Source organism: Dasypus novemcinctus, chromosome 3, assembly GCF_030445035.2.
Source record: "Dasypus novemcinctus isolate mDasNov1 chromosome 3, mDasNov1.1.hap2, whole genome shotgun sequence".
Classification (NCBI taxonomy): domain Eukaryota; kingdom Metazoa; phylum Chordata; class Mammalia; order Cingulata; family Dasypodidae; genus Dasypus; species Dasypus novemcinctus.
Window position 1 is genome coordinate 79,940,117 of NC_080675.1, and position 22,060 is coordinate 79,962,176.

A 22,060-nucleotide genomic window follows, 5' to 3' on the forward strand; every position below is an offset into this window, starting at 1 on the left:
TACCTTCCCTAAACTTTCTCCCAGAGGGCATAATAAACTGTTTACATAAACAATATTAAGAAAAATGCTCTTCTCTCAAATAAGTCCTTCTAAACTCACTCTAGACTCAGTTTTTTTTAATTATTCATTTGAACATGTACAGACTACCTAACAGAAAAGCAATATATCAAATGATGGATAGCAATGATTAGAATTTCTAGCAGAAATAGGATAACATCAGATTATAAGCCACTTAGGAATGATCAAACACAAACTTTTTCAAAGTACTAAAGAGGGAGCGGATGTAGCTCAGTGGTTGAGTGCCTGCCTCCCACATACGAGGTCCCAGGTTCAACCCCCAGTACCTCCTAAAAAAATAAAAAATAAATGTACTAAAAAAAAAATGTAGAATTCACAGTATGTGCTTTATTGAGGAATACTTCAGATAGGCCTTAAAAGAGCAACTGGAATAGAGAGGTAGGAAGAGGGAGGAACCTATGTCAGCAGGACGAGGAATACAGGCAGAGATATGAACTAAAAACAATGTCCATTCTGATCTACGATCTAGATCAGAAAGGTCATAGTATAGCAGGGGTTCTTAACCAGGGGTCTGTGAGCTTGAATTGAAATTCAAAAAAACATTATTCTTGTGGGGACATGTTGGTGCAGGTATGATATATTTATTAAATATTATACAGTGTAGTGTGGACTTAGTGAGGGGTCCGTGGTTTTCACCTGACCGCCAAAGGGGTATATGGAACAAAAAGGTTAAGAACCCCTGTATTATAGTAATAAAAGATAAAAATTTATTAATTATACATCCCACTTTGTTCCAGAAAGGATTTAAACTTATACATTAAAATGTGATCAAATAGCATAAAATAAAAAATTGGACAGACAAGGTGAAATGTGTATTAAAATAAAAAATAGAAACCTACCTTCCATAGAATGGAATTCTTGCTTTGGTAGCATTCTGTTTTAGTTGGTCAAAAGCCCCTATGAGACAAAAGAGTTAATGAATCCTCAAACTTGAAAATAAAAATCACAGAAAATAATTTTCAAATCTCAACACATTACCTGCTCTGAATGTGTCTGCACATATCAAACAGGTCTTCCAACCTTTCCTCTGATAATAATATGCTAGCTGGGAAAGGAAGATTAAAATGTAATTATATAAATAAGTATAAATTATACTAATAATTTCTTCTGTTTACCCGTTTTATTCACTTAAGTTGTAAAGCAAAACTGCTCATAATACTCGTGAAAGTAATATTTTAAAAGATTTCTGAAAACAGCAAATTTCTAAAGAGTTTAAATTCTTTTTTTTTTAATTTAAAGATTTATTTATTTATTTATTTCTCTCTCCTCCCTCCCAACCCCGGTTGTCTGTTCTGTGTCTATTTGTTGTATCTTGTTTCTTTGTCCGCTTCTGTTGTTGTCCGCGGCATGGGAATCTGTGTTTCTTTTTGTTGAGTCATCTTGTGTCAGCTCTCTGTGTGGGTGGTGCCATTCTTAGGCAGGCTGCACTTTCTTTTGTGCTGGGCGGCTCTCCTTACAGGGTGCACTCCTTGCGTGTGGGGCTCCCCTACACGGGGGACACCCTGCATGGCAGGGCACTCCTTGTGCACATCAGCACTGCGCATGGGTCAGCTCCACACGGGTCAAGGACGCCCGGGGTTTGAAGTGCGGACCTCCCGTGAGGTAGACGGATGCCCTAACCACTGGGCCAAGTCCGTTTCCCAAGAGTTTAAATTCTAAATATCATACAGTCACATCCAAAGGATGAAGCAGCAAATGACCAAAGTAAAAAATGTCTACTATTAAGTAAAAACAAACAATAACAACCCTAAGATATCATTATCTTTTTTTTTTTTTTTTTTTAAGATTTATTTATTTATTTAATTTCCCCCCCTCCCCTGGTTGTCTGTTCTTGGTGTCTATTTGCTGCATCTTGTTTCTTTGTCCGCTTCTGTTGTCGTCAGCGGCACGGGAAGTGTGGGCGGCGCCATTCCTGGGCAGGCTGCTCTTTCTTTTCACGCTGGGCGGCTTTTCCTCACGGGCGCACTCCTTGCGCGTGGGGCTCCCCCACGCGGGGGACACCCTTGCGTGGCACGGCACTCCTTGCGCGCATCAGCACTGCGCATGGCCAGCTCCACACGGGTCAAGGAGGCCCGGGGTTTGAACCGCGGACCTCCCATATGCTAGACGGACGCCCTAACCACTGGGCCAAAGTCCGTTTCCCTCTTTTTTTTTTTTAACTACAATATAATAGAGGTTTGTGAAAAAAATCTGGTGTCAAAGTTGAGGTATCTGAGCAATGGTGTAGTATAATGAATTAAAAATTAGCACAAAGATATGAAAAATGATCTGTATTATGCTAGTGGGACACTAAAGACCTGAAAAGGGAGTCTTCAGCCATAGGAGATAAATTTTTCATGTTCTCTTCTCCAAATATCAAATACATACCACCTTAAAGGAGAGGAACAGTCTTTTTTGATCAAAGAAATAGCAGAGTTATACACTAGTCTACCATTCTCACAAAAAACAATCACGAGAGTTCACATAAATTTCCTTATCCCCCCCTCCCCCCAAAAAGGGATTTACAAAACATAATAGCTATTTTAAGGAACATAAAATTAGAAAGCAAAAGCACTATAAAGCCTGAGTCTGACATAAAACTTAATTTATACAAACATATTTTTTCCATGACATTTAAAAAAAATTAAATTACCTTTGAACATGTTGTTGTTTTACCACTCCCTTGCAATCCAACAAACATGATCACATTCTGTTTTCCTTTAGTGGGTGTCCATGCTTTAACTCCAGGATCTACAAGCTACTTACCAAAATACAAAAAAAACCACATAAAATTGGGTCAACATGTACTTACATTCAAAACTCCTCTCCCCACAACTTTTAAATTATTAAAGTAATTTAGGTTATTTTGGTCTAAAAACTTTCAACCCTACCATTTTAATATAAGTCTACTATTCCTCTTTGTCTACACATAGTGAAATTTGAGAATTTAAAATAATGTATTGAGGGGAGAAGATACTGCTCAGTGGTTAAGTGCCTGTTTCCCATGTATGAGATCCTGGGTTCAATCTCCAGTACCTCCTAAAAAATTAAAAATAAATAAATAAATAAAAATAATGTACTGTGAAGCCATAATCAAGCCTATATTCCCAATCCATTTCAGAGGTAAAGATTTAAAAAAAATTTTTTTTAGGAAGAATGTGAAATAAAATGTTGATAAAAAGTTTGAGCCAAAGGAGCAATCTACAACAGCACTGCAGAAATATACATAAATATATGTGCTTAAGTCACACACATAAGTTAAAATTTTCTAATAGCTACATTTAAACTGTAAAAGCAGATGAAATTAATTTTAATATATTTTATTTAACCCAAAATATCCAAAATATTATCATTTCAACATGTAATTGATATAATTAGTGAGATATTTTACACTTTTTTCTCATACTAAGTCTTCATATCTGGTTTGCACTTCATACTTACAGCACATCTCAATTTTCACTTACCACATTTCAAGTGCTCAAACCACATGTGGCTAATGGCTACTGTATTGGACAGCACTGATCTCCACGTTGAATTTGACAAATTAATATTTTAGCAAAATTACAGATTATATGTAAAAGACTTTCTGAATCAGTCAAAACACCAAATGTGAAATTCTCCAATGCCAAAGAGTATTCTATAAAGCTATTATATTTAGAAGGCTAGTAAAAAATAACCACCAATTTTTAGTAAGTTGGTGGAAAATTAAGGTTCATAAATGGATAGTCCCTAATCTAATAAGTATGAAGCTTTTTTTTTTTTTTTCAGTATTTTTGGTATATTTCCTTCTAGTCTCTTCCCCTACCCCGCCCCCATTGTCTGCTCTCATGTCCATTCACTGTGTGTTCTTCTGTGTCCGCTTGCATTCTCGGCACTACTGGGAATCTGTGTCTCTTTTTTTGTTGTGTCATCTTGCTGCGTCAGCTCTCCATATGTGGGGTGGCTCTACTTGCAGGGCACACTCCTTGTGCATGGGACACCCCTATGCAGGGGCATCCATGCATGGCAGGGCACTCCTTGCACACAGCAGCACTGCGTACGAGCCAGCTCACCACATGGGCCAGGAGGCCCTGGGTTCGAACCCTGGACCTCCTATATGGTAGGAGGATACTCTATCAGTTGAGCCACATCCACTTCCCAGTATGAAGCATTTTAAATGTTCATTTAAAAAAATAATTCATTTGTGAGTCAACTGCTTGGAACTTAAAACACTTACTTACATGTAATAATGAATCCATAATAATAGTTAATATCCTAGACCAGAGATTGGCAAATTATAAGGTTTTATTGGAACACAGCCATGCCCATTCATTTACTACTTTCATGTTACAACAGCAGAGATGGGTACTTGTAATAGAGACCATAACGCCTCACAAAGCCTAAAATATTTACTACCTAGTCCTTTAAGAGAAAGTTTGCCAAACCCATACCAGACTATACCATTAAGGTCATAATCCATATTTTACCTGAATTTAGATTAAAACCATATGGTAGAGAAGAAAAAGAAACACATTTCTCAGGCACAGTATTTGCCTTAGGCAAATTATGAAATAGGCAAAAATCTATCTTAAACATAAATCTACTCCCCTTTCTTCTAGATTCTTTCAGGATATGATACTGCCCTATATTCACCTCCAACTACTCTACATCTCACAGCAGAATCAGTCACTCAGCTGTCTATGGACCCACTATTTGGAACATATACATTTTACTGAATAATTATTTTACAAATCTATCTTTTCTTCCTTCTACTCCCTAGAACATCAGTTCTTAAGTTTTTGGTCTCATGACCCCTTCATATTTATGGTGGCTTGGAAAGGTTAGTTACAACGTGGAGTCTGAAATCATAAACTTTCTGTTTCATTAAAATCCATTAGTCTATCTGAACTTTGAATAGGTATTCTATTGTTGCATGATTTTATAATATCACATTAGTCAAAGAGAAAATAATGGTTCAGTGAGTTATGCAGATCTCCCATTGTTGACACATTTTTACTATATAACATTTAAAAAAAACCACATTTGTTAATATCACTCTTATCTCATCAGAAAAGTGTTTAGATATTGGGACAATGTCAAACTCATAGTGGAAATAGGAGTTTCTAATAATGTTCATCTAAAAGCTTGAATTTTTATCACTGGCCACAAATACTTTCAGTTATTTTTCTTAAAGTTACAAGCTCACTTCACTTACTTTGCAGAAAATGTCTGTCAAATATCCAAGTCTGAATAACCACACACAGATTATCTGTACGTTTTTCTTGCAAATAAAAAAACGGTTTTCTATGAAAGAATCAACTACCTTAGCTGTCAATTAAACAATCACACATGTGCTTTCCTCAAACTTCAGTATGCACCAGAAAGGCTTTATGTGTACTACCCATTTCATGACACAGAACAGTGTATAGACATGTGTATATTCAAGGGTCAAGATTTAAAACAACTTCTGCTTCATCAAGGGCATTCATAAATGAAATGCATTTTTTATGACAAATGTAGGATAATTTAACCCAATGGTTTTACCCACCATTGCTTGTACATTAGTGCAAATATCAAGAGTAAGAAACAGAATTTATTTGTATTATTACAAAAAACATTTTGACCTTGCTTTGTAAATCACTGATCTAGACCATAATCTTCTGAGTGTAAGGACCACTCTTAATCATCTCTATTACCAGTATTATTTAATCCACTAATTGCATGGAATAAAATAGGTACTAATAAAACATTTGATGTTCCAGAATTGCCTACAGATGTTAATTCTATCAATTAAAAACTCACCCTGTGCTGACCTCAGGTTCTATATGGAAAACAATCTGGAAATAATACAGAGTCCTAAATAAGGAATTTGGACATCAGAACTTGGTCTGCCACTGTCTCACTTCTAACCACTACAAACTCAGAAGCATAAACTAGAAGAATTCTCTGACCTCCTCTAGGTCTGAATTTTTATTTTATTCATTAGCAAAGTGAACTAAACTGAAATGACATAATCATCCGAGATACTCATATTTTTAAAGTAAACAGTCTGTTGGAACCAAAGGAATAAATGAAAATATGAAAATATTCATAAAATGTGGGGGGAAATACTAGGAGGTCACTAGAGGATGTCTGCTGCTCTAAGTAATTTTTTTCTTTTAAGTCCCCTCCTTTCTTTTCTACCATTGGACCCATATATATTTTTTTACAGCTCTATAATTCTCACCGTAATTTTCCTAACAACAGTAGCAATATCACTGCTAAGGTGAGGCAAGGCAATGGCTATATTTACTACTTGCAAAATAAACTTCAAACTTGCTCATAATTTGGAGAGCTGGGACATCTCATCTGTTCAAAAGGAATTCTTTATACAATGAACAGTGTAGAAAAGGATACTTGCCAAGTTGTGACTTTCTGCACAAAAGTAGGACCCTCACTAGGCAATATTTGACATTAAAAAGAAGATAGACTCAAACGTCCTTCCATCAATTAATCTGAATTAGTATGGTTTTACTCTTTGAACTTGACTTTAGCATTCTTTGCAGGAAAAGTACTGGCCTTCCAATCTGTATTCAGAAAATTCTGTGGTAAGAATAGGCCACTTCAGAAAACAGTTAACAATCTTTCATTTAATATTTTAATAGCAATGAATTCCATACAAACACATAGAGAATATTCCTGTTTATAATACTAGTGTATTTTACTGACTGAGTCTATAGAGAATCCCAAGCTTAATATACTATTACCTTCACAAGTTCTTTAAATACAGCATGCTGAATCATTTTTCTTTTATTAAGACCAGATGCCATCTCTTCAAGATCAATAGCAGACCTTCATGATAGTAGCATTTGAGGATGGAGGAAGGAAAGTCAGTTAAGACAGCCTAAAAAAGATGCCTTATAACAACAATGGAAGAATAATCATTCATACCAAAAATCTTTTAACATATATACAAGTACTACAAATTCAATAAGAATATTACTGTTCTTATTAAGTAATAGATATAAGACTTTGGTTAGTTTTCAAAGCTTTTATTTGAAAGTCTAAAGATGAATTCATCCTTCTATTATTGCAAAGCACTAATTTTATTTATTTTTCTTGAAGCTTATATTATACATCTTTCCAGTTTGCAGAAAATAGGACTACTTTCACTGATTCAAAATGCCTAAATGCTAGTACTTCTACATTTAGTACCTGTTCTAATATAAAAAGTAGGGATGGCCTGAGCACAAGGACTGGGATTCAAGCAGTTAATAAAGGTGCCTACATTATTATAAGTCCTGCCCCATTCAGCAACTCTCCCAGTGAATAACTGAACCACACTCATTACTTCTTAATTCAAAACATGGACAGAGAAACCAAAAAGGGAATAAAAAAGAATGCCATTGCCTATTAATGAGGAGGTTTGATTGTCATCTTGAGCCTGAAAAGGATAAAATGGCATCACTTTTCTATGAAGAGCTAAACTATTAAAAGACTTTTAAATTAAAATGGTACACAGTATATGACTGAACTCATCCAAATAAAGTAGAAAAAATGAAAAAAAAAATTCATAATTAAATGAATGCCACATGTAGTTTATTTGACCCACCATTATAAATGCAGTCTTCCAACATATGCATGCTATCCTTTCAGTGCTGTATAGCAGAATTGTTTCAAGATATAGCACTTCCCTAGTGTAGTTTCTCACCCTCAATATGCTAAACTTAGTTTCACCTGTTTTTACATGATTAATTTAACTTACTTAACATTCTCTCTTAGTTGCTTCACCAGTTTAATATTAACATCAGCTTCCAATAATGCTGTACATACTTCTTTTAGCATAGCATTTAATACCTGTAAATAAATAAATATTAAAACACCCAGTTTATCATTTCAAGCACATAAACACAGTGGTTAATGAGTCACCATGTACTACCACAGCTTAATAAAATGAAAGCAATACTACATTGTTGGAAAAACAAAAACAGTTTTTCAATTAGCTTTAGGGAGATAATCTTTGTTAAATGCCTAGTCAAAACAAAACAAAACAAAAATTGTCCAGTCAATTTTGTCAAAATAAGACATAGTTTTATTCAACTATATATTACTTACCATAATTTTAATCCAATAATAAAAATAATAATAAAGACACTTTCTGAGCCAGAGAATTATTACACAATAGGTATTACCACTGAAATTTTTAACACTTATTCAAGTATTTTTTTCTTTTGAATTCCTTTCAGAATTTGAATATTTTAATCCAATTTCTTTTTTTTTGTGTCTTTATTCATTTTTTTAATATTACATTAAAAAAATATGAGGTCCCCATAGACCTTCCATCCCCCTCACCCTACTACTCCCCCCATAGCAACATTCTCCTCCATCATCATGAGACATTCATTGCATTTGGTGAATACATCTCTGAGCATCCTTTTCAAGTATTAACATCAAAATCTGTTACTCCTATTACTGCTACATAGGAGTATATCATCACAACATCTGCTTTTAATTGTATTGCTGTAGATCAAAATATGGCAGAAGAAACTGCCACAGCCTCACCTACCAGCCTTACCATTTATACTTAGAGCAGAGAAACAATGTTGAGAAGGAAACTACACTAATAACTCATTGTTGACTTGCAAGGCATTATAGTTAAAAGGTCATAACCATAATGTCTTAAGAAAAGATGACGTTTTAGCTGATGATGTATATAAATGTTTGCATGGTAGAATGTAAGCACCATAGGCAGAAATTTTAATCTATTTTGTTCACTGTTATATGTCTGGTACCAGCAAAATCCTACAAAATCCTTGTAGTACATACAGAAAGAAAAAAAAATTTTTCTCAATCGTAATTCATTTCTGTGGTTGTAAACCCATTGTAAAGACTACCTTCTGAAATGTTATTTTTAATTAAAAGTGTAGCCCAACTGAATGAGGTTGGGCCTTAATTCTATTACTGGAGACTATGAAGAGAAAGCCATGTAGAGGAAAAGAAGCTGAAAGCCAAGGGAACCAGAGAAGAAGACATCACCATTGTACTGTCATGTGAAAGAAAAGCTAAGGACCCAAGAATCGCCAGCAGCCAGTCCCAGAATGCCACAGTTTTCATGGAGAAACCACTACTTTGCTGATACCTCAACTTTGGACCTCTCTTAACCTCAAAACCATGAGCCAGTAAAGTCTATTGTTAAAGCCAACATTTTGTATGTTATTTGTTTTAGAAGTGGGGAAACAAGAGTCCTCAAGTAATTCTTCAATAAATTCTCAACCTCAACTTCATATATCTGCAGAGGCTTAGGTTTCTTTATGCCTCACTGAAGAAGTCTGATAGAAATAGAACTGATCTCTCTCATTAGAGGGATTTCTCCTGGTTAATCTCCTATCACCACAGTACCAAGAACAGAGAAACTACCAATCCAAGCAACAGCTGTTATTCTAATTTCCAAAAAGCTCAACTTTCTGGTTTCTTTTTTCTCTACTACAAACACAAAGAGAATAAGGGCTACACAATAGGGAAAAACTGTTTAGAAATCTATTTATTCTAAATTCAAAGCCAAAATAATAATTTAGGTTAATGATTTATTATTTAATGATAAGGATTATTTGGAAAAGCCTTGGACAGAAATTAGGAGAAAAAGATTCTATTACAGTTCTTCCAATAAACATGTGAAACTAACTTTCTGTTCCCGTTAAATGAGAGGCTAGACTAAGGTGATCTCAAAGATGATACCAAAATTACTTAATTTCATTACCTTATTAAAATGAACATCAAATTTTATAATAGGACTTTTTTCAAACCTTTATATGAGAAAGCACTTTTAATCTATTACTGTATTTCATTTGATCCTTTAAACCATCTTGTAACATAAACACTATTATCCTATTTTATATATTAAGGAGTCTCAGGTTGACCTGCCCAAATTTATATCACACAGTTAGTAAACGGCTAAAGTAGAATTCTAATCAAGATCTTCTAGCACCAAATTCAGTGCTTTTCCCATTGGTATGACAAAATGTAAAGTACACTTGCAGACTATAATTAGTTTTTTTAATTAACAAAACATTAAGACAATCGGAGAGGGGGGTATTGTGGGGGAAAAAAAGTCTTGAACTGAAAACAGTAAAACCAGGAAGAAGAGTACTTCAGATACCATATAAGGAATCAGCTTATAAAATTTCCAAAAAAAGAATGGGGATTTCAGAGAAAATGAACCAGAGCAGTCAAGATGAAAAGGACAGACTTTTACAAGAAGAATGCTAATGCTAAATAAAAGTCAAGAATGGGTCAGATAACCAGAGAAGCAAATATCTAACCAAGAAAAAAGCAAAATATTGCAGTTTTACATCTATATCAAGAGAAAAACATGGATTTTCAGTTTCTGCTCTGACATAAAAAGCATGAAAATCATCACTCCTGTCTTAACAAGAAAAAAGCTCAACAAACTGAAAAACAACTCTTCTTAGATCCATCAGTGAATTGAGGTCACAATGCAAGCTGTAACCTTGTAAAAAAGGAAAGGTGAAAACAGAATCATAATTTATCTAGAACAGAAGCTCTGCCTCCTGGACCCAATACCAATAAGAATACTTACACTATAATTGAAATCTCCACTTACTGTATTAGTCAGCCAAAGGGGTGCTGATGCAAAATACCAGAAATTGGTTGGTTTTTATAAAGGGTATTTTTGGGGGGTAAGAGCTTATTGATACCAGGCCGTAAAGTGTAAGTTACTTCCCTCACCAAAGTCTATTTGGAGCAAGATGGCTGCCGACGTCTGTGAGGGTTCAGGCTTCCTGGGTTCCTATGTTCCTGGGGCTTGCTTTCTTCTGGGTTCAAGGCTTCTTTCTCCCTGAGGCTGGCTTCTCTTTCCTCTATGAGCTTACTTCCCAGGTCTTCAGCATCAAACTCCAACACCAAAACTCCAACATCAGAAAACCCTCAAGGAGTGGGGACTCAACACCCTAATCATAACTCATTCATGCCCAAGTACAGATCAGGTTACAAGCATAATCCAGTATTTCTTTTTGGAATTCATCAATAATATTAAACTGCTACACTCCACCCTCTGAATTCCAAAAACATATTATAATATTTTTAAAAAACCTTAAATCAGTTATAATATAAGTACTAAATCATATCACAATCAATTTAAAGAAATAGTTTGTCTTAGGGCAAAGTCCTGTCTGCTATAGACCTCTGAAACTTACAATTTATCTGTTTCCAATATACAAACGGACAGACATAAGATAAACATTTTCATTACAATAAGGAGAAATTAGGAGGGAAACATGAATCATGGGTCCTCTACAGTTCAGTAAACCTGCAGGGCATCCTCCATTTGTCTGAGAGTCATTCTTAAGATGATGGTTTCTTCTCCTTGGGGCCATATGGGAACTCACCCTTTCCACATGCTTGCCCAATGGCCATTTCTTGGTTGTACCCTCATCAAGCATCTGGGTGTCGACCAAGCTCCAGACCTCTCCCCCCAAGAGTGTTGGGGTGATTGCCACACCTTACCCAATCATTTGGGTTACAGTCTTAACCCCCCTAGCACAGTGATGTGAAGACAACATTCCCCCAACCTTTGGCATATAAGCTCAACCCTCTCAGAGCAACGAGTTGATCACCTGGCCTTCCCTAACATTTGGGGGACAGGTCCACCCCTCTCAGACCTATAGGGTGCTGACCTTAATAGCCCTAATCCTTGGGGAACATGCTCCACCCTCTCTGTACCCTGGGGCAGCAAAACTCTCCCAGAACATTGGGTGGGAACATCCACTCTCTTCAACTGCTGGGGCAAACTCACTCTCTCTGTACACATGGGTGGGGTTCCTCTCTTGCCCAAAGGTGAAGTCTTAATTTCAGATCTCAGCTTCTGCGGTTTTCCTCTTAAAGCTGTTCCTCCTTCGATCTCTCTTTTCCACGTACTTTTTATTCCAGGCTGATAGTGGTTTTGTTCATACAGCTCTCTCAAAAAGTCTGTTGGTTTAGCATGCAGGAAGGAGGGGTCGAAGCCATCAGACAGTAAGACTTTCCAGAAGACTTTCCTAGATAACTGCTTCTTCAATCTTGATTTACCAGTTCCAAGTTTAGTTAAGTCCTCCAATGGGGCACTTTCATCTGGGAGCTTCATTTCCAAAGGCTTGGAATTTCTGGAATCAGTTTCTGTTTCCTTTTTGCCAAACAGTTCAGTCCTTAGCTTATCTCTCTCATCTAGCATTTTGCCATAAGCTGCAAGCAGAAGCCAAGCCACATTCTCCGGGTTTACTTTGGAAAGTTCTTCAGCTAAATGCCTAGGTTCGCCATTTTCAAATTTTGCCTTCCATAAAACAACAGGAGTTAATCTTGCTAAATTCTCTGCAACTTTAAAACACAGATCACCTTTCCTCCAGCTTCCAATAACTGTTTCATCATTTCCTTCTAAGGCATCATAAAAAGTCTCTTTAGCATCCATATTGCTAGTAATAGTCTTTTCAAAGCAATCTAGGCCTTTTCCATCAAGCATCTCACAATTCCTCCAAAAAATATCCCTTACCCATTTATAAAAACGTTCAAGCATTTCAGTAACTGCAAAAGTACTTCCCCACTCCTCGGCACCAAATTCTATATTAGTCAGCCAAAGGGGTGCTGATGCAAAATACCAGAAATTGGTTGGTTTTTATAAAGGGTATTTTAGGGGGGTAAGAGCTTACAGATACCAGGCCATAAAGCGTAAGTTACTTCCCTCGCCAAAGTCTATTTGGACCAAGATGACTGCCAACGTCTGTGAGGGTTCAGGCTTCCTGGGTTCCTACGTTCCTGGGGCTTTCTTTCCTCTGGGTTCAAGGTTCCTTTCTCCCTGGGGCTGGCTTCTCTTTCCTCTGCGAGCTTACTTCCCGGGTCTTTGGCATCAAACTCCAACATCAAAAAACCCTCAATTTTGTTCTTTGCCATGCCTTTTATCTGTGAGTCCCCACCCACTCAACGCCCTAATCATAACTCAGTTATGTCAGGTACAGATCAGATTACAAGCATAATCCAATATTTCTTTTTGGAATTCATCAATAATATTAAACTGCTACACTTACTAACTCACTTTGCAGAGTAGCCCCTCCCTTATAGGTCTGCAGAAGTTTCCAGTTCCCTTTTGCTAGAACGTCCCTCGTCCTCTCCTAGTGTTAATTCAAAAGAAACTATCTTCACAGCAAGACAAGTTACTATTTCTTCTTGCCTGCCGCACCTGCTAAGGTAGCCAGTTTTAGCCACAGGGACATGTGCAGATTAAGCTAGCCTTGACCTACAGTTAACTTTGCTTAATTATGAGACTAAAAATCACTCCCACTGACTATGCTGAGCTGCCATTTTTAAACATGCGACACATGAAATAGCATGATTTGGAACTGTACATGCTCCACATAAACCTACCCCTTAACCCATATCACTTTTCCTTACCCTAAGCCATTTCCCTTAGACCCACCTACCCAAAACTGCAAAAATGCCTCAAACTTCTTTGGCTCGGAAAGACAAATCTAAGGTTTACCTCCTGTCTCCTTGCTGAGCTGCCTACAATAAAGTCTTTCTTTTCTTGAAATCCTGGTGTCACAGCATTGACTTCTATGCACTTCAACAAATCTGCTTTGAGCAGTAACATAATTGACAAATTGCTGGAGGCTTGGTGTGAACTAGCTTAAGAGTTAAAAACTACAGGAAGGCCCTGTCTTAGGGGGATCCCCATGTTTTCATGAGTTTTGCATATAGAAGCCCCACTAGATTCCTATTGGGAAGTCTGCCGAAAAACCTTATGCTTCCAACACAGGTAGGGGGAAAGTAACCATTTTGAAATATTCCCAGAGCAAGCAAGAGATTCTGTTGTCCTTAACAAAGACTGCCCTCATAAGAAAAAGAAATTATTTTACCAGAGTCTAACCAACATGAAAAAAGGGAAATACCCAATACCAGCCTCCTCTAGCCTTCCTGTGTCACTAATGGAGAGAACAGAGCTGAGAAGCACTTGTGAAGGTCACAGGCCAGGGAACAGGCTCACTAATAAAAGGCTGAGAACAAGTCACAGGAATAGAGAAAATTTCTCCTCCCCTACAAGCCATACTACATAATCGGTAGGGTTCCTGTATAATAGGGGTCATAACTGGAAAGACCTGTAAGGATCAGACCTTATTTAAGATGACATTTCTAAGGAAAACTAGACAACAGGGAAGGCAAAAACAAGGACCTACTAGAATACAGGTTACCAGATGCTAAGGAGGAGGTAGGGAATAGAAACTTGAAGCTTAGTTGACAGAGAATTTTTTTTTTTAATTTCCCCGCCCTCCTCGCGGCTTGCTTGCTGTCTGCTCTCTATGTCCATTCACTGTGGGCTCTTCTGAGTTCTCGCCTGTCTCCCTTCTTTGTTGTGTCACCTTGCTGAGTCGGCTCTCCGCAGCATCTGTGGGCCATGGTGGTGCTCCACAGTGTGCAGGCATGCCTGCCTTCACAAGGAGGCCCTGGGACGCAAACCCAGGGCCTCCCATATGGTAGACAGGAGCTCATCTGATTGAGCCACAGCTACCTCCCGGTAGAGAATTTCTTTTAAAGATTTCTTTTATTTATTTCTCCCCCTCTCTCGTTCCCCACATTGTCTGCTCTCTGTGTCCCTCCTGAATGGGAGGGAGGCAATTACTCTCTTGCATCACCTCAATTCCCTGTTCTGCCACATCTTCTCATTCTCTCTCCTCTGTGTCTCTTGTTGCATCATCTTGCTGGACCGGCTCTCCACGTCTGCCGGCACTCCTGCGCGGGGTGGCTTTCCTGTGCTAGATGGCATTCCCATGTGGGGCGACACTCCCGCATGGGCAAGCACTCCACATGGGCCAGCTCACCGCATGGGCCAGCTTGCCCTCACCAGGAGGTCCTGGGCATCGAACCCTGGACCTCCTATATGGTAGCCGGGAGACCAATTGGTTGAGCCACATCCGTTTCCCAGAGAATTTCTGTTCGAGGTAATGGAAAAGTTTTGGTAATGGACGATGTGCAATATTGTGAATATAATTAACACCAATGAATTATATATCTGAATGTACTTAAAGTGGGGGAATTTTAGGTTGTTTGTATATACATATATAACATATATACCTATTACTAAAATAAAAATTTTAAAAGGAAGGGAGCAAAAGAAAATTTTAGCCTCTAGTACTGTACAGCTACAGCAAACAATAAATACAGCCTAACTCCTCACCAGAACCAAAAAAATATAAAACGTCATGATGCCTTTTAAGCCCAGCTCCTTTCTACCCAGTACACCATGACCAGCTTTCAACAAAAAAAATTACAAGACATACTAAAAGGCAAAAAACACAGTCTGAAGAGACAGAGGAAGCATCAGAAACAAGACTCAGATACAGCAAAGGTGTCGGACTTATCAGACTGGACATTTAAAATAACCATGATTAATATGCTAAGGGTTCTAATGGAAAAAGTAGTTGGAATATAGGAACAGATGAGTAACGTAAGCAAAGAGATGGAAATTCTAAGAAAGAATAAAAAGGAAATACTAGAAATCAAAAATGTTGCAACAAAAATGAAGACTTTAATGGGTTCATCAGTATACTGGCCATAGCCGAGTAAAGAATCAGTGATCTTAAAGATATGATAATAGAAACTTCCCAAACTGAAATGCAAAGGAAAAATAAATAATGAAAAAGACAGAAGAGAATATCTGAGAACAACTACAACAAAGTATAATGCACACATAATGGAAATACCTGAAGGAGAAGAAAGGAATAACGGTTGAAAACTTTCAAAAATAAATGACAGACACCAAACCACAGATCCAGGAAGCTCAGAGGACACCAAGTAGGAGATACCCAAAACCCTATGACTAGGAATATCATATTCAAACAGCAGAAAATCAAATACAGAGAAAATCTTCAAAGAAACCAGAGGGTAAAAACACCTCAGCTATAGAAGAACAAATATAAGAATGACATTGGACTTCTCTTCAAAAACCATGCAAGCAAGAATGGAGTAAAATATTTAAAGTTTTGAAAGAAAAAAATACATCAACCTAGAATTCTGTAACCAGTGAAATTATCCTTCAAAAGTGAAGGAGAAATGAAGCCTTTTTTCAGACAAACAAAAATTGAGAGATGTCATCATCAGTAGACCTACCATGCAAGAAATGTTAGGAAAAGTTCTTCAGAAAGAAAATGTTATCAGCCAGCAACTCAGATCTACATAAAGGGAGAATGTTTGAGAAGAAATAAGTGGAGGTAAATAAAATCTTTTATTTTTCTCATTCATCAATGACCCAATAGAAAAGTTTGTTTAAAATAATAAAAAAGACTATATTGGATGATTATAGCTTACAGATAAGTGAAATGAATGACAGTAATGTTATAAGGGACAAGAGATTGGGAATACTCTGTTATTGAGATATCTGTAGTACTTGTGAAACAGTATAGTTACTTGAAAGTGGACTTAGATTAGTTTTAAGTGTACATTTCAAATTCTAGGGCAATCACTAAAAAAATTTTTTTAAAGAATTAATTGAGGGAAGTGGATGTGGCTCACGCAATTGAGCTCCTGCCTACCACATATGAGGTCCCTGGTTCGGTTCCTGATGCCTCCTAAAGAAGACAGTGAACTGGTGCAATGGGCAGGTGCTGCAAGCTAATGCAACAAGAGATACAAGAAGAAAAAAATGAGAGATACAACAAAGCAGGGAGTGGAGTTCCCAGTGCCTTTTCCTAAAAAGGACAAGGAAGACAGAGAGCTGACGTGATGGGCAAGCATGGCAAATTGACATAACAAGATGATGCAACAAGAGACACAACACAATGAGAGACACAATAAAGCAGGGAACGGAAGTGGTGCAAGCAATTAGGTACCTCCTTTCCTTCTATATCAGAGGTCCTGGGTTCAGTTTCCGGTGCTTCCTAAAGAAACAAGGAAGAAAACAGACACAGCAAGTGCAAACAACATGGGGGTGGAAAGAAAAATAAAAACCAAAAAAATGTACATGTAAAAAAAAAAGAATTGATATGCTAAGAGAAGAGAGAAAATGGAATCATACATAATGTTCAGTTAAAACCAAAGATGGGGGAATGGATGGGGCTCAAGTGCTTGAGTGCCTGCTTCCCACACGGGAGGTCCTGGGTTTGGTCCCTGGTGCTCCTAAAAACAAAACAAACAAAACGGTAAAACCAACTCAGGGGAGCTGATGTGGCTCAGTGGTTGAGTGAGTTTCTCGCATACAAGGTCCCAGGCTCATTTCCTGCCTCTGGTACAATGGAAAAAAAACTTAAAAACAAACAAACCAAAGATGGCAGTGGAAGACAAAAAAAAAAACAGAAACAACAAAACAAAGAATAAGAGCAACACTGGGTGGACTGTGGGAGAGTGTGGGCTATGGTGTGGACAACTGACCACGAGGTGTAGTGGTGCTCAGAGATGTATTCACCAAATGCAATGAATGTCTCATGATGATTGAGAAGGTTGCTGTTATGGGGGGAGGAGTGGGGTGAAGGGGGTGGGGAGTATATGAGGACCTCATTTTTTTTAATGTAAATTTAAAAAATTAAGACAAAAAAAAAAGAATAAGGGCAACAAATAGAAAAGTTAAAACATGTTAAAACATGGTAAATATTAATCCAACTCTATTAATAACCACTTTAAATGTGAATGGTCTAAATATACCAATCAAAAGACAATACTACATGAGTGGATAAAAAAACAAGCCCCAACTATATGTTGTCTTCAAGAAAACTAGTTTAAATATAAAGATATGAATAGATTAAAAATAATAGGTTAGAGAAAGATACACCTTGCTAAACCTAATCAAAAGAAAAGCTGAAAGGAAAATGGATGTGCCTCAAGCAACTGGGTTCCCGTCTACCACATAAGAGGTCCACGGTTCGATTCCCAGGGCCTCCTGGTGAAGGCAAGCTGGCCAGCACAGGGTGCTGGTCGTGTGGAGAGCCGGCGCACCAAGATGAGAAAACAAAAAGAGACGAAGGAGAGACAATAAGAGATGTAGCAGATCAGAAGTCTGCTTTCCTACCCCAGAAGATTCCAGGATCAGTTCCCGGTGCCATCTAAAGAAGACAAGCAGACACAGAAGAACACACAGCGAATGGACTCAGAAAGCAGACAGAGAGCGCAAAACAATGAGGAGGGTGTGTGTGTGTTTGGGGGGGGATAAATAAATCTTTAAAAAAAAGAAAGCTGGAATAACTATATTAATTTCTAATGAAGAGAAGAAGCAAAAGTACATTTCCAGATCTAAGGCATTTCCAAAAGATAAAAACTTATGTTCTTTTTACATGTAAATTAAGGGTCCCCCCAATCCCTTTTGCTAATTCTTTATATAAAAAGCTACAGTTAGTAATAGTAAGCTGAGTTCTCAATAAACACTAACTACTGAATATGGTTTTAGGCTTTTGCCTATAGGCACCAAATCTAAATCTACATTAAAAATTTTATAAACATAGGGGATTACAACGATCCATTCCCTGATGCTAGTGTTGATACACAACCATATATATTTCACATATTTTACATACCTCTTCATTGATAATGGTGGCATTGCTCAGAGAGCGTAATGCTGATGTTATTTTTCTTCCAAGATCTGCTAGAACCATCTTGAAGGCTTAAGACACGTTCAAAAGAAAAATCTAAGAAAAACAAATTAAATGAAAGCAATTGAAAACAATCCATTTCATTTCCCACAACTGAAGACTTTCAAAGAGAATTTGAGTTCAAATTACTCGTGTTTAGATACCATAATTTCAGCTTCTGTAGCCTCAAATTGAAACTTTGATACAATCAGGCCCGAAAGATAAAACTGACATTTGGTTATGATGCCTTATATTTGAATACCAATTGGAATCTTCTATGCCAAATGATATTCTTTAGAAAAAACTGACATGATCTTAAATTAAATCTGTTCTCATTTTGGCACAAAACTTGTAAATATGATTAACTGATGTATCATGAACATCTTTAAATGAAAAGAGGAAGAATGAGAAAGAAAAAGATGAACTCTCCATCCATGCCTAATTTACCACATTAAAGGATTTTGCAAACAACTTGATTCTTGCCCCTTCCCCTCCAAAATCAAGTAATCATCCACTTCACTTTTCTAGCATGAAGAAAAGCAACTATTGAGCCGTACCTATAAGAATGGCATTGCTACATGAATCCAAATCCATTACAATCACTACGTTGTATTCTTATAACAACCAAGGGATTAGGCATATTATTACTCTTCCCATTTTACAGTTGTTCCTGATTCCCCAACTCTAAAACAAGACTGTAACGTTCTTTATAGTTCTAAAATTCTAGTTTCATAAAGTACTACACACCAGATGGAGGTACAGAAGTATGATTTGTAGTCCCTACCGTCAAAATGCTTATCAACTGCCAAACAGTTACTTCTCTAAAATTTCAAAAGAAGGAAAAACAATTTAGCTTGAGGTGGACAGAGGAGGCTTTACTGGAAAAGTTGAATATGAATTTGGTCCTGAAATATGAGCAGACTTTGGATAAGTCAAGAAAAGGTATGATGGGAATTTGAGGAAGGTGAAATGGAAAAAAAGAAATGGAGACATGAAAAGCTCGGGCATACTTACATCTTAAATATACATTGGGATTTACAGGTTACCAAGCATAATTTCAGGGACAAGAAATAAAACATTCAGACTGAGACAGAGGGTTGTATCATTTTTTAAAGTGTTGTAAAGGTTCTGAAGCAAAAACCAGTTTAAGGAATATCAATTGTTCAATTTGCGCAATAATTGGCATAAAAGTAAGTAGTTCAAAACAATTGTATTGGTAACCCTTCTAAACTGATCTAGTCTAAGCCAACCAAGATTAAACAGATTAAATTCCATGCATAGAATATCCAGGAGATTAAGAAAAGAGAAACAGGGTAACAACATCAATCAGCAAAATAGCTTATTCATTCATACCATGGAAAGTAGAAAACGGAAAGGAATCAAAAGGAAGGGAAAATGTACTCTAAAACCCATAACTGGCAAAGAGATATTCCTGGGTGAGTTATAATTAAACACTACACTTAAACTCAAGTAAACTTTTATAATTTAGAACTTTAAATAATTACTAATAACACTTGATTAAAAAAATTGCTTACCATAATTTTTTTTTTACAATTACATGATCACTTAATCTGAAAGAGCAAGCACTTCATAGCAAATAGCCAGGACTTTTTATTTCTTGTCCAATATCCATTATACTCAATTAATATTACCTAAATAAATACTCTTCATGTAAGAAGTAAGATTCAGCTGCTTGAGGTTTGACCCTTTTACTACTACATTACCAGGAGTGATATAATCCTATTTATGACACCATAATTAAGTTTTTAGTGATCATGTCATAAACAGATCTCCCTCCATTTTAAAAAGTTATACCAGTGAACTCTTAAAAATAACTCTAACTTCCTATGTTGACTGGCTCTTTTAAGTTTAAAAAACATTCTGTATAGTTTTCTAATATACTTTTCTTTGTATAAGCACTTATTAGCAGTATATTTTTTAAACATTTTTGCCTTCTTATAAAAACCTGCACTTTAGTAGAGAAATAATAATACTTAATAACAACTTTCATTTATACAGTATTTCCTTTTATAATTTTAAACTCTGGTGGTAGAATACTGCTCAAAACCCTCAATGACTTCCCACTTCACTCAGAGTTAAGTCTACAGAATGGACTATAAGATATCTCCAAATACATACACACACATACACTCAATTTTAATCATACTAACTTCCCCGTTGCTGTTGCTATTTCACTTTCCCATCACAGGGACTTAACACTATTTGGCATGCTCTTGCCCTGCCTGATGATCTAGCTCCCCATCATCTCCTTCAAAACTTTGTCCAAATGCCACTTTTCAGTTAAGCCTTCCCTAAATCACTCTTTTTAAAAATTGCTACCCCCATTCCCTTTGTTTTCCCCCATTGATCTATCACCAATTGCAACATGATATGTTTATATTGCAAATGCTCTGTATCACCTCACTGAAATGTAAACTGTATGAAGGCAGGGATTTTTGCCTGTTTTGCTTTCTCCTGTGAGCTCCACAGTCTATCCTCAGCCTTATATAGCCTTATGTAGAAAACCCTTAATAAAAATATATTTTATGAATAAATTATGTATTTAAGACCTAAGGGAAGAAAACAAGACCAAGGAACCAAAGTCTTTTCCAAAAAGCCTTAAAAATATCTCTTAATGAATGCATGGGAGGATCTCACTGACACAGTAAACAGTGCCTCAAAAAGGGGGGTTCCTGAGGGCTCTAGAGACAACCAGACACTACAGGCAGGGCAGACATTCCCAGAAATTTGGCACCCTGCCCGTGGGCCTTACCTCGGAATATATGCTAACCTATTCCCCCAATGTATCAGAGTTAGACTCATTTATAATTTTTCTACACGTGGGTCTTCCGTACCTTTTACTTGAACCTATAATTAGCACTATACCCATTAAATGTGTGTCTCAGAGACCTAAATCTTCCAGTTGTTCATATGCTGGTTGAACCTTGAATCTTAGATGAACTACGGCCAACACCTACTCTCCAGTTCATCAGATTTGACCAGAAAAACTAACAAAAGAATGATGATGGACAACACCTATCCCCCAAAAAACAGAGTGAATACAACTGCAAACAAGACAGTTCCATCCATCTGCCCCATGGGATCTAAGCCCTCTCTCAATCAGAGACTAGGTGGGCATCACCATTCCAAAATCCTCAAGACTGAGAAGTGAACAAACTTAAGGGTAGAAAGCAACTATTGACTAAAGTAGACTTCTGATTATTCTAGCATTATAAGATCTTGTATTATTAATATAAAGGCAGTGGCTGCCAAAAGTTCTGAGGGGAGGGAGAGGGAAGAATAGGTACAACATGGGAGCATTTTTGGTACATTGGAATTGTCCTGAATGACACTGCAATGACAGAAACAGGCCATTATACATTTTGTCAAAACCTATGAAACTGAACTGTACAGTGCAAAATATAATGTAAAATATAGACCATTGTTAG

At 36.9% G+C, this 22,060-nt stretch overlaps 1 protein-coding gene across 9 annotated transcripts in view; it reads right to left on the bottom strand.

The window, feature by feature from the left end:
- The window catches only part of LOC101428374 (signal recognition particle subunit SRP54), a 91,166-nt gene that overhangs the window by 62,812 nt on the left and 6,294 nt on the right, over nucleotides 1-22,060 (bottom strand). For all 9 annotated transcript variants that reach the window (XM_071213983.1, XM_004467906.5, XM_058293550.2 and 6 more), the window contains 6 exons: nucleotides 18,558-18,668; nucleotides 7,781-7,872; nucleotides 6,783-6,867; nucleotides 2,711-2,815; nucleotides 1,057-1,123; nucleotides 918-975 (listed from right to left, as the gene is read on the bottom strand). In XM_071213983.1, coding sequence (XP_071070084.1) covers nucleotides 918-975; nucleotides 1,057-1,123; nucleotides 2,711-2,815; nucleotides 6,783-6,867; nucleotides 7,781-7,872; nucleotides 18,558-18,635 — 485 coding nt within the window. In that variant the 5' untranslated portion in view covers nucleotides 18,636-18,668. The remainder of the gene's footprint in view (nucleotides 1-917; nucleotides 976-1,056; nucleotides 1,124-2,710; nucleotides 2,816-6,782; nucleotides 6,868-7,780; nucleotides 7,873-18,557; nucleotides 18,669-22,060) is intronic.